The sequence below is a fragment of the Taeniopygia guttata genome, chromosome 13 (assembly GCF_048771995.1).
Source record: "Taeniopygia guttata chromosome 13, bTaeGut7.mat, whole genome shotgun sequence".
Classification (NCBI taxonomy): Eukaryota; Metazoa; Chordata; class Aves; order Passeriformes; family Estrildidae; genus Taeniopygia; species Taeniopygia guttata.
The window spans coordinates 13,744,572-13,757,182 of record NC_133038.1 but is presented as its reverse complement, the minus strand read 5'-3'; the positions used below and the strand labels follow the sequence as shown (position 1 = coordinate 13,757,182).

The 12,611-nt window shown below is 44.4% G+C and overlaps 1 protein-coding gene across 3 annotated transcripts in view; it reads right to left on the bottom strand.

The window, feature by feature from the left end:
• Window positions 1-166: 166 nt before the first annotated feature.
• The window catches only part of WWC1 (WW and C2 domain containing 1), a 65,084-nt gene continuing 52,639 nt past the window's right edge, over window positions 167-12,611 (bottom strand). For all 3 annotated transcript variants that reach the window (XM_030283703.4, XM_072935343.1, XM_012575419.5), the window contains exons 12-23: window positions 11,430-11,538; window positions 9,688-9,768; window positions 8,721-8,807; window positions 7,804-7,996; window positions 6,878-7,030; window positions 6,297-6,397; window positions 5,403-5,550; window positions 4,756-4,920; window positions 3,302-3,394; window positions 2,233-2,463; window positions 1,398-1,519; window positions 167-911 (exon numbers count right to left, since the gene is read on the bottom strand). In XM_030283703.4, coding sequence (XP_030139563.2) covers window positions 845-911; window positions 1,398-1,519; window positions 2,233-2,463; window positions 3,302-3,394; window positions 4,756-4,920; window positions 5,403-5,550; window positions 6,297-6,397; window positions 6,878-7,030; window positions 7,804-7,996; window positions 8,721-8,807; window positions 9,688-9,768; window positions 11,430-11,538 — 1,550 coding nt within the window. In that variant the 3' untranslated portion in view covers window positions 167-844. The remainder of the gene's footprint in view (window positions 912-1,397; window positions 1,520-2,232; window positions 2,464-3,301; window positions 3,395-4,755; window positions 4,921-5,402; window positions 5,551-6,296; window positions 6,398-6,877; window positions 7,031-7,803; window positions 7,997-8,720; window positions 8,808-9,687; window positions 9,769-11,429; window positions 11,539-12,611) is intronic.

Below are 12,611 nucleotides of genomic sequence, written 5' to 3'. Positions count from 1 at the left end.
GTGTCCCTTCAGCTCAGCATACTCCATGATGACATGAAATGTGTCCATTACAGCATCGTGACAAGATGTGAAAAGGTACATGCTTCCAGCTGGCAACACAAAAGAACCCCAGTTTAGGTGCCAGGGGATGAGAAGATTCACTCAAGACAAAAAGCCAGAAGGCAGGTTTGTCCAGAAAGGTCACTTTATTGGAAAAACCTAAAATGGACTTTAAACCTGCAGCCCTCCTCCCACAGCAGTGGTTTCAATGGGCTCCCCACGTTACCTTAACAGACCCATTACAGACATGAGCTGTAGTACAAACGTTAAAAGTGCAAGTATTCTGAACTTCACACCTACTTTTATGACCTGGCAGGAAACACAAATGCTTCACAGCTCACAGAGAATTCGTTCACAGCACTTGGGAGTCCCAGCTGGCTCCCAGCATTCCCCACAGGGTACAAAATACATCACTCAGAGGAGAGTCCGATGCAGAACATCATAGAAGGTAGGGGTGAGGTTCCTTCAAATTTATTTTATTGCAGTAAAACCTCTAAAAGGTAGAGCTGTACAAAAAGTCTAAACAGCATTATTTAAGAATAACAGCACCTTACGCTGCATTTGTTCTTATTTAAAATTCTATTTCCCAAAAATACATTCCTAAATATACAAACTATACAATCTTGTCACTTAATTGCTGGTTTCTGTGATGATATAACTTTAACCTAAAAATCTTCAAAACATCCACATACTGACAAAAGCTCTAATATACAAATGCCTTGGTACCTTCATAATACCACATAAATAACTTCAAAAGCCAATCTGCATTTGTAGAATTGTCCAGAAAGCAAATACTTTATGGTGATCACACATCGTCTGCAGAGAGCGTTGGGATGTTTATTCTTGGCCGTGTGAAAAATGCCATTTTCTCTCTGAAAGAAGATGATCAATTGTTAATGCAACAGAAATCCTGCCAGAAATGTCCATCATCCACAGGAGAGTTTATCCCACCAGCTGTCCCCACAGGGAGCAGATGTACAACCTACACCTTTTATTTACTTATCAGACATGGATTAAAGCCACAATACTGACCTTACCAAAAGCCATTTCAGTAGGGCCCAGGGCTTTTTCTTTTCCGTGTCTGTTACTTAGGGAAGCAAAGGGTTGCTTCTGTGTTAAAGAATTTGTTGCCAGGTGGGGAATGACTTGGAGAATGCTGGTTGCTTTGATCATGTGCAGTGCTGCAACTAATTTCCCTGAGGCAGACTTTATACTTGGATTATGAAAATACAGAAGTTCTTATTTAAGCAGAACAGTTAACTACTTCTGCAGAGATCAGCCTTCCTCATCAGCACCTAAGTCATTCACAGAAAAATCATGGCAGTAGTCAGTTTTTCCTCCCCTGTACCTGTGATTACCTGAATGACTGCACTTCCAGAGGCTCCTTTCGACTCTGCCCTCGCAGCCTGTGGACATCCTTGGCAGCAGCTCTCATCATTTTATCAGCCTTCAACTCACATTTGTGTTCTGGATTTTGCACCTAAATTAATAATGGAGAAGACTTGTTTGTGTTTCCAGGAGGAATTATCTTATCCTAACTGACCTCCAGACACAGCAGTATTTCAGCTGCAGGTCTGAGGGGTCTGGAACTTGTTGACTCTGGAAGACACAAGCCACAGAAGCTAAACTGAAGCTTGACAACCATTCTAAGGGAGAGAGTTTAATGTAAGGTGTCCCCTGTGGTAAGAATAATGGCTTCTGTCAGTCCTCTCTTTGTATCTTCTTGATAGATCTTTTAAGGCAGAAGATCAGCATACACAGCACCCCGAAGAGCACCTCACAGCAGCTGCCTCCTAGCCCTGGTGCCAGCATAGCTGGGTCTCTGCCTGGTGCCAGCAGAGGTGCTGAGAAATCCCAGAAGCTGAGAAGGAGCCCTGTGCATGGGGGAGGGCGTGATGTAAAGTAAGGTAAGTGCCAACCACCACACACCACAGCTCCTGCAGGCTGGGGGGACACACTTGGCAGAACAGATGGCATTTGTGACTCCTCGTATTCACACCTCTGCTAGGGCAGCAAATCTCTCTGCTGGTGAATGCAAGGGCTCAGGACTAACAGCTTGATAGAGCCGTATGAGGTACACAAGAGTGACTAACAGTCCTCAGGCTTCATTGACTGACTGTCCAAAGCCCCGTTTCCAAAATTTCTCCATTTCTCCACTGAGTGGAAAGAAACCCCAAGGCAGGTATGACTCACTCGTTTCTCCACAAGCCTCAGCAGCAGTCGAAACCTCTCGTCATCCTTCACCCACTGTGGCAACTCTTTTTCACCCTGACTTTGAGCTTGTTCCAGCTGTTCCTTCAGCTCCCTCAGCACTGAGATCTCCTGAACCAGCTGGTCGTGCCAGGTTTTTGAAGCCTGCAGGTCCAGCTCCAGGTCCAGTGAGGTGCGGATCAGGCGCTCTGTACCGAAGGACTTGATTGAAGGCTGGAAGAGAAGGGGGGTGTGAACACACTGAGGAGAACTGTCCCAACACTCCACCCAGAAAGTGCCAAACACATTGTGAGACCCATTTTTCTAATGGTTTTCTTCAAACCAACCATCTCTATTGATCCTGTCTGCCTTGACACAGATACCACAAACTCAAAGAATCCTTATAGATAACTGTTTTCATTTCTGTGCTTCTGCTCAAGTTCTCCCTTGGCAGCGTCTCCAAATCAAACAAGTCTTGCTTGCACACCTTCCTCCTAAGTTTAATGTTTCATCTGCAGATGAATCCACAGTGCTGCAGAAAAACCTGTGATTCCCTTTTCCAGTAACATATTGCCTTCTGCTAGATTCAAACACAAGCTGTCCCAAGAAAACCATCTCCTTAGGAGTTCAGTGTCAGTATCCTGGGGGAATTTTCGTGACTGCCACCACAATGTGCACAGGGGTTTATTGTGTGCCATGGCATCACTACAACAGGGTCACCTGAGCATCTGAGACATCGTTCTCATCTTCTTTTCCAGCTCCTCAAATTTATTATAAATACTTAAGACTCTCACAACAATAAACACAGCAAACTGTGCTACTTCTCTGACAAGATAGAAAATAGCAGGAACCATTTTCCTAAATTAAATGTTTTAATTGAGTTCTAACTTAAATGTTCCCGTCATAATCTGATATTTCAAAGAATCCTTGAGAGACTTCTCACACACAAAGAAAAGGTTGTGAATGAAAGCATGTGGCAACTGATTTAGGTTTGCAAATTTTTCTTTCAAAACAGTTTTATGATTTTTGCATGTGTCTGTGTTAGAGGAAAATAAAGTGGCAATGTTCTTACCCGTTTCACTCTGACACTTCGTCTCTCCATCGCATTACGAACGAAGGGGGGCTTTTTGGATAATGTGGAACTGTCACTATCACTGCGATTCAGCTGAAAAGGAAGGTGAAAACCACAAATCTTTTATGAAAGAAATACAAGCAGTGCATACACACAATGTCAGCGAGAGCAGAGGTTGTTGTAAACAAACTATGAAGTTTTGTGAAAGGCACACAGTTGTCACCCCAGTCTGAGTACACAGCCAGATCCTGCCACAGGCCTTGAACTATGTCCCTTTTTGGGAATAGGCTGTGAGCAAAGGACACTGAGTTAGGCTAGGATATGGGTCTCTGCCCCACTGCTCTCCTGTGCAAGTAACCAGACTGGGCAAAACAGCCCAGAAAAATAAGCTGTAAGTAGTAGTAAAAATAATACTCTTTCCTAGCATACGTAAAACATGGGACTATTTTATTAGAGATTTCTGCTTTTTCTAATCTGTATTTTTCTGTAACTTGTATTTTAAGCTAGTGGTGGAAGAGGCAAGTTTAACTGAAAGCTCTCCCCCTGGGTTTATGAGCTGACGACTTGCCACATTACAACCAGCCTGCCTTGTTTTGTGGTTGTCTGTAAACCCTTACAAAGAGCTCAGCTGAAGCAGGGCTTAATTTTAATTCCCTCCTCATGTCCCTTCTCAAAGCTGGGAGAGGAGGGGAACAGGCACTGGGATCTGCATGTACTGGGACACAACACCTGTACCACTCCAGCAGAATGAGTCAGGTTTGTTCCTCTGGAAGCACCTGCTTCTGAACCAGGGAGAACCTACACAGCAAGTCTGGCCCAGCTGTATTAAGGGCTTGCCCGACTGGGACAGGTCATGTGTGGTAAAAGACAGTGCTTGCTTGTTTGCCAGTTCCACTTAAAATACAAGATATTTGTGGTTTATTCTGACCTTCATTTCAGGAAACAATTGTAAACAAACATTTCAAAGCAGGGGAAGTGACATCTGACCCAACACATGGCCTGTTCAGTTACCTTCACACAGAGCACACTGGTGACTTTCAGGTTTCCACAGTTTTTTTGCTGATATTATCAGGTACTTACACTTCCATTTCCATCACGGATTTATGTTCACCTCATCTGAAGTCAGGTGGACAGAGCTAACTGAGTTAGCACAGAACACCTCAAGCAGCAGGAAACTGTTTAATATGCAGCTTATTCACTGCCCTACAGCAGCCCTTCCACGTAGGTTTGGGCATCTCAACAAGCTGCATGTGCCACAAATATATGTGCACATATATATGTGATAAATTTGTGCTTAATGCTGTTAGTTCCAAGGCAAGATACTGTCCAGGAGGTGAGGATAGAGCAACTTCTGAAGTCAGAGGGGGAGAGAAGAAAGCACTGTCGGGTTTCTGTGAGAAATACAGACTGAGTGAAGACAAGCACGTAGAAGGTCAGGGTTTCATCCTCCTTACCCGACACACGTACTGACTCTGCGGTCCTGGGGAAAATGTTTTGGAGCGGATGATGGTGCTACCCCTGACAAACTGACTTTGGGGTGGATTTGCTGCTCTTTTGTCTTTTGGACGAACTACAGTTGAGGACTGTGCAAGGCTCTCTGTGTTGGTCTCTTTATCCACCTGCAAGACACACAGTGCAGTGTAAATGCCAGCTTTCCATGTGCCCAGGGCTGTGTGACAGCCACCTGTGTCACATCTGTGCTTGCTGCATTCAAACCCAGACATTCTTTAGCCCTTCTCATGCAGCATGCCCTGAGACTTCACTCCTGCTGCATTAACTGCATTGCTCCCTACAGCTCCTACAGCACACTCCTGTTTGACTACAGCTACATTCAGAACTAAACAAGGTCAAAAACACTGTTTAGTCAAAAACACATTAATGAAAACAGTTTTCATGAGCAGCAAAAAGAAGGCAGAAATGGTGCTGTGGGACAAAATTGTCACACAGAGTTATTTACAAATGTTTCAGGTAGATAAACATTTAATCATCTATGGTGAACTTTCAAATAACTGCTGTAGCCTTGCTCAGCTCAGCAACAACCCAGCCAGCTGAGCGATGGAAGCTTAAATCATCCTTCTGTTCAAAAGGCCCTTGACTGTACCTTCACTGCTATCTCTGTGTGCAGCTGGGAATTCAGACTTTCTTCTGTATCCCACAGTGATTTTCCAGCACAGAATTCTTCTTCCTCCTCCGCTTCATTTTCACTGATCTCATCCTGTTCTTCCAGGTCAGGAACATCTTCATCTTGCCTGCAAAGAGCAGCTCTGTTATTGAACTGGCCTGTTGTGGACAATATTCTGGTGCTGGAGCAGGAGGTGCCTCCTGTAAGCTGCTGGACAGAAACACATCCCCAAGGCAGCCAGGTGTACCTGACAGGCCCTGCAGCCACTGAGAATACACAAACACAGGCTTAGAAAGGAGAGAAGCTGCACCAGAAGATCACATTACTGCCAAAAACTTCATCCTGATCTGGCTTCAAAAGAAGCAAGATGAGGGTTCAGCCATGTGGTCTGAGTTTAGGGCAAGTGCATCTTGAGGTCTCAGGATGCCATTAAATCTTAGTTTAAAAGTGTTACTGGACAAAACTGAAGCGTTGTTTTAACACCCTTTTCAGCTCCCTTGAACTCACAGCAGGCTTCTCCATCAGTCCCACTGGTCAGGCTTGCTTTCTATTTCAAATGTTGGACTTCTCTAAGGAAATCTGAATCTGAACCATATAAAGAACAGCCACATTAAAATTCAAGCAAAGCCTTGCACCACAGAGTGCAGTTTTCAGGGCATCCATAGAAGACTGTATAAATAACAAAATTAGCATAGTGCTACTGACAATTTTCAACATTTATCAGTTTTGTTCTCATTTTCTAAGCACAGCCTCCGGAACAGAAGAAACAGGATTTTTCACCAAAACAGCAAAAGAAGCCTCCCACAGGCTTTTTCCTCTGCACCCAAATGCTCTGATCACTCCTGAAGAAGAAGATGGTGGGATGGCACCTACCAGCTCTCTCCACTAGTTAAAGTGCTTCTGCTTTCCTCCAGTTTCTTCTCCACAGCTTCCAGTTCAACAGCTGTCTGCTCTAAGAGTGCTGAGACAGAGTCCTGAGGAGAGAAAGAGGCTTTTTGTGAAGAAATGACTGTCAGAGACTGCAGAGTGCCCAGGCTCTGTGGTGAGAACAGCCCCAGAGCAGCCCCCAGCCCCTGCACCCAGAGCTCAGTGCAGCCCTGCCAGCACAGCTGCCCCAGCACGTGCAGCTGTGCAGCTCCAGGCTGAGCACCTCCTGTGCCCTGCACCTGCAAACTTTGTCTTCACTTGCACAGCAAGTTCGTGGCAGCACTGCAGGAAGGCTGGAGCTCATACATCACTTACACATCCCTCAGCTCCCTGAGCAGAGATTTCAGTAAGTGTTTAGCCCAGGACAAGGGCATATCTGGAATCAACAAGTTAATTATTTTGCTGCACTTAACAACATTCAAGTTGTAAACATAAACGCAGCAGCCTTCTCTATAGTAACAGCCACACAAACCCTCCTGATAGTCCTGTTTAGAAGAGATTTGTTCAATTTAGGCAGCTGTTCTTACTGTTTTTTCAGTGCAGGGTACTTCAGAGTGGCTGTTTCCTTGTTTACTTTTCCTGTTTTGCTTCTGTTGATATTTATAACTGAGAAGGTTATACCAACGGGTTGATTTCTCTCCGGATCTACATATTTCAGCGAGGCTAATTTGTGCTCCACCCTATTGAGAGCAAAAACATAGTTTTAGTGTAATACTGAAATGAAAAACTACCACACCAGTCAGAAAAAATCAGAATGAAAATCCAGGGCTGCTTAATTTTGGCAAATTCAACAAAAAGTGCCTGTTTGTCCCATTTCAACACCACTGGTAATGCTTTATGTTTAATTATTTTTAGCATTGCCAAGGGCTTCCAATGTAAGTAGCAAGTGTTTCACTAGAGCTCCACTGAATCCAGAAGTACAAACAGTGCTCCTGCAGGAGGGAGAAATTACAGCCAGAGCTTCAAAGAGAAAGAGAAAGGAACAGGAGAGGATGACTCCCTTTCAAGAAATTTGCAAGGCTGACAAAAATCACTGCCCAAACCCAGATGTTTTATCTTTGTATATTCTATTTATCTTCATCTGCCTTGTCATCATTTAATAAATTACATTTAGTACACCACCTGATGTATCCAAAACCAAAGTAATTGGTTCTCAATATTGCAATATCAAAATGTTTCCAGAAGGAAGAGAATAGTTAGAGTTTGACATCAGATCATGAAGGAGAAATATCTAGTGGTCTGACAAGGTAGTTCTGGAACAGAACATTTATCTCATAATTGTTTTTCCTGATGGAAATTGTCATTGCAAAGAATACTGTGGGGGAGAGACCACATAGCTAAAGATTATCAGGAAGCCTTTCACAGAAATTGACATCCCTCAAGAGTGTAACATCGTGTCTAATTAAAAAGAGGAAACAAACACAGAGTTATTAAAACAGAGCTAGATACTCACCAAACATTCTTCAAGGTGAGACTTATCTACAGTGCAAACATCGACTCTTAAAGTCTTCTGGCGCAGGGCCGGGTAGGAGATGGAAACCCAGAACACCTCATTGTACACGAGACTGTCCGCAGGCTCCAGCGGCCTGGTGCGGAACAAGCAGCTGCTGCTCTCCGAGCAGGGCAGCACGGCCACGCGGATGTTCCTGTGGGGACAGCGCTGTCAGCACTGCCCCACAGCCTGCAGCTCCCCAAACCCCCCAGAGAAAGCCAGCCTGAGCACACAGACACTGCTGGCCTTTCCTATTCTCTGGAGCTGCAGGCAACTGAGAAAAAAGGAACCTCTCGTCACAGCATCAGAGATGTGCAGCGGCACGAGTTGCCACAGACTTCATCCTTCTGAAGCTCGTACTCAGACATCACTGGATCCTGTTTCACATGGTTGTTTACATCTGTGCAACATGTCACACTGCTCACACCCTTCTGTAGGCAGGAACAGCAAAAATGCATCCAATTTTTGTCAGCTTATTCAGCACACAGCTGAGTTTAAAGACCTTGTGCTTGGAATGAGTCTAGCAGTAGCTGCACATTTTCCTAACCCTGTGCAGGTGTCCAAGGAGTTCTGCAGCAGGACAAATTCTACCTCTTCACTTGATGTAGGTGCTCAAGGCACTGCTACAATTAAGAACCTCACCAGCCAGTGCTAACTCCAGGCAAGTCCTTCCCTAACAATTACAGACCTTTGAGGAAGAAACTGCACCTTATTTCAGTTTACAGGTTCATTAGTTTATAAGTGTCACCACACAAAGTATAGAAACATTGCAGGAAAGGTAAATTTTTAAGAGCATGAAAACTCATAAGCCAATCTCACTTTCATTCTCATTGGGATCCAACACAAATATATCAAGTGTGTTTGTTTCACCCACTTACACTTTTTGATCTTGTTGTAACAGCAGTGCTGGAACATTACTCAGCTGGATGACCAATATTGCAAATTGTTTATTTTTGTCATCATATCTGAATCAGAAACACACAGAAAAGTATTATTATTAGAGAATTCTGCCTTGGACTCTGTGGCTGACTATTCCACACAAACAATACAGAAGACTTACAAACAAGACAACTCTATAATGTGACCATGACATGCCCACAGTTTAAAACAACACCAGTTTCCTATTACATCATGTTTTGCTACCAGAACATCCAGAATATAAAACAGTCCAGAACACCCAGAACTTAAGGATTCAGATACAATGGGCTGTAGATTTGAAATAGCACACACTGCTTTTCCTGGGGACTAGTTAAATTGCTGCATTGTAGCTACAATTTTTTGAGAGGCCTTAATGGCTGCAATATAAAAAAGCTACAAGTAAAAATGCCTGAAGCACAACAGTGAGGATGTAATGGGTAATCTTTTGCTTTGGATGGCCATGACAAATGAGTTTTGTACTATTTCTTTTTCTCAAATCCCACATAACTTCCAAAAAGTCATTTAAGGAGGATGTCTCTCTGCCTACCCTCCTACACCTTACCCACCTGTGGGATCCACATGAGGTCAGGAATTGTGACTGCCACTTATTCTCAGCACTTTTCCCCACCCAAAATGCACCCTTAGGGATTCTGCAATCCAGCCAAAGGTTCTCTCCAGCCCAGCACTGCCAGTGCTCCTATTGCTGGTTTGCACCCTCATACCACAGCATCACCAGCTGATTTCCACTGAAATGAAAGAGGGCAACCAAGAACCCCCTGGAGTCAAGTGTAATTCTTATTTACACTAAAAAAGGGCATCCATTAGTTAATACTAATAGGACACGAGAAGGAAACAGCACAGAAAGCACTATTCCATTTATCATTCTTCTTACTGGAAGGCAAATCCAGTAAAATATGTTGCACATACCTCATTGCAATTTGCACTTTGGCTGTTCCAACTGCTTCTGTATCATCACTGTCAAACACCATCACTTCTGACACACATGGTCTGAAAGGAAGCAACAACAATTCAGGATTTGATTTGCCTCTTATTGAAGTGTTTGCATTTAGGTGATACAAGATCTTTTCCCTTCCATTCAGTGGTTTGGTATATGGATTTTGTAAAATTAGCAGCTAAAAGAAAGCCCATTTAAGAAGTAAGTGCAATCAGCCTTAGAGGTATGTATTGCAGTGCTTATCAGCAGAAAGTCATATGCCTTCCCTCTTCACTGCCAAAAGAAAAAAAAGCCACACAAAAGACTTGAAAAATAAGGCAGTGGGGGATTTTTAAAGGGTTCCCTTGACTAGCTTTTAGTAAAAACGGCTGACTGCCCAGCAAGAGAAATGTGACTTAACAACTGCAATCCTGTCCTGCATCATGACAGCAAAAATTCTCAACTTTTATTAGATTTAAGTAATTCCTTTGTTTCTTTAAGAAATCAAACTTTCTTAAGCACATTAAAAGTGACAGAGTACACTGACTGGCTTTGCTAGAAACAGCTATTCTGCATCATTTCCCTCTCAATGTATTCCTCCTCCCAAGTTTTATGCACTGAAGGTCCCCAAAACTACATTCATTGTCTAATTGACTCAAGAGGCTATGCTGTAGCACATGAAAACAGGATTAGCATTCTTCTCTTCTAAGTGTTTTCCAAATTACTGCTTAGCACTCTGTTGCATTTTGTTACATTTCAGCTGCAGGGGGTGGCTCATCCCACCCTCACCACCTGGACAGGCACCAAAATGACACTGTAGGCACCACAGGGGTTGGCAGCTGATAATCCAAACAAAACCAGCATCAGACATGTGAGTGTGCATGGGATGCCTTCTGTCCCACTCCCCTCTCCACAGAGCTCCCTACCCCACTGAAGGGACACAGGGGCCCTGGGACACCTTGAGCCCAGGAGCTCAATTTACTGAAGCACTGCACTCCCTTGTCAAAGTGAATAGTGCTGAAAACATAAAAATTACTAATTTATATAGAGAATTAATGAAGATAACTAATGAACAGGGGAATCTGAGATGAGCGATTTATCACCTCTACAGTTGTGTTTCACAACTAACAACCCTATAATTCACCTCAATGCTAATAAAAACAGTAGGAAAGCCCACATTAGAGGCAGGTACCAATAAGATCAGTACCTTCCAGTGAACTTTCTGACAAAGCCCCCACAGACAATCCAGGAAGCCAGCAAGGGCAGGGACTCCCAGCTGGGCCCTTAGTGGGAGAAGTCTTTGTGGGCATCACATCCTGCTCTTGCTCCATGCACTTGGGAACTGCATCCCTGCACATCCATCAGGCAGCTCAAGGTGCTTCTTAAACATCCCAAAGCCCCCTCTCACTGACTGAGAGGAGGGAGCTTTCCACCTACCAGGCGGCTCCACCTTCCCTGCCAAGGCAGCACCCACAGCTGACCAGCACCTTCACAAACAGCCCAGCTGTTCAAACACCTCTCTGTGAGCTCCCCCTCAGTTGCTTCTATTATGGGATGCACAGGTCATTTTGATAATCAAACTCAACCTGCTCATAGTTTTTTCAGAAGTATTAAGAAACCTGAAATGGAGAACTTTAGCCACCGAATTACAAACAAAGGTCACAACCAGCAGCATTGCAGCTGCCTGACACAAAGCTGTCATTGGCTTTGTCCTGGAGAGAGATCTGATGCCTACCTTTGCACAGATGCCTCGTACACCCCGCTGTCCCCAGCAACAGATTCATCAGACACTGCAGCTGACACACCTGCCACCTTCAGAGCCATCCCTCCAGCTGTGGTTATACCTATCAGGAAAGCACAGAGGAAAACCAAAAGCAGGTGTTAATGAAAACAAACTGTCTGGATAAACAGCAGCTTTTCTTCTTATCCTCCACTTGAATTGTATTTTTTTTCTCCTGCCAGGTATTGTTAAGCAACAGCACATTTCTGAAGACAGAGGGGACACAGGTAGGGCAGACTGAGCTCAGAGGTGGCCTTGAAGTGTAGGAATGTGCCAAACTGCCCTGAAGAACAAAAAGTCCCAGGAAAACAGGAGGAATAGACTGTGTGGTGGAGTTGAGAGAGGGTTTCATTGCACAGCGAGTGCCCATCTATTCCCCAGGCAGCAGTGTAAGGGCTGAGATTACACACGGGTGTGTTACAGCTGCTTGCCCTGGCACCTCTCTGGGCACAGATCCTTGCAGGAGATGCCAGGAGAGGCTTCCAAAGCCCTGAAAGGGAAGGGAGGTACCCATGACACAATAAGCAACGTTCAGAGGCAGCAGGACTTCTAAATTCTAGTCAACTTATAAATATGGACCAATAACCAGCTCCTACAGCAAAGCACCCTTAGGCAGGCAGCAATCATTCTGCTCCCAGGCACCCAGAGAGCAGAGGCTGGGCAAGCACTGCTGACCAGCTCTGGCCAAGTTTGCATCATGAGGAGCTGCATATCCCACTTGGAAAGCTCATACCAAGAGGGGAACAACAAAAGAAACACCACCTAAATCAAAACTGTTTGTGTACACAGGAGAAAAGGCAGGTCCTGAAAGACCAGGTTAACTAGCTGAATCCAGAGAAAAAGATTTATAAGATTCAAAAGAGCAGTCATATGCAGGAATATAAAGAAAAGAAGATAGGGAAGAGAAACCAAAGAAGGTGAAGCAAGTTTTGCACAGAGGAGTTATTTCAAATAAATTTCTTGTGCTTCAAAAAGATTCTCCCTGGAAACCTGCAAATTCTGCATCTTTGCACGTGAACATTTCAGTGGAGAGGAGCTGCAGCCAAGAGTCTGGAGCACTCCATCTGCCAACGTGGCTAACGAGTGCTGGGCCGTACCCAGCCCTTGGCTCCCATCCTCAGGGATGAGGGAGCCCTG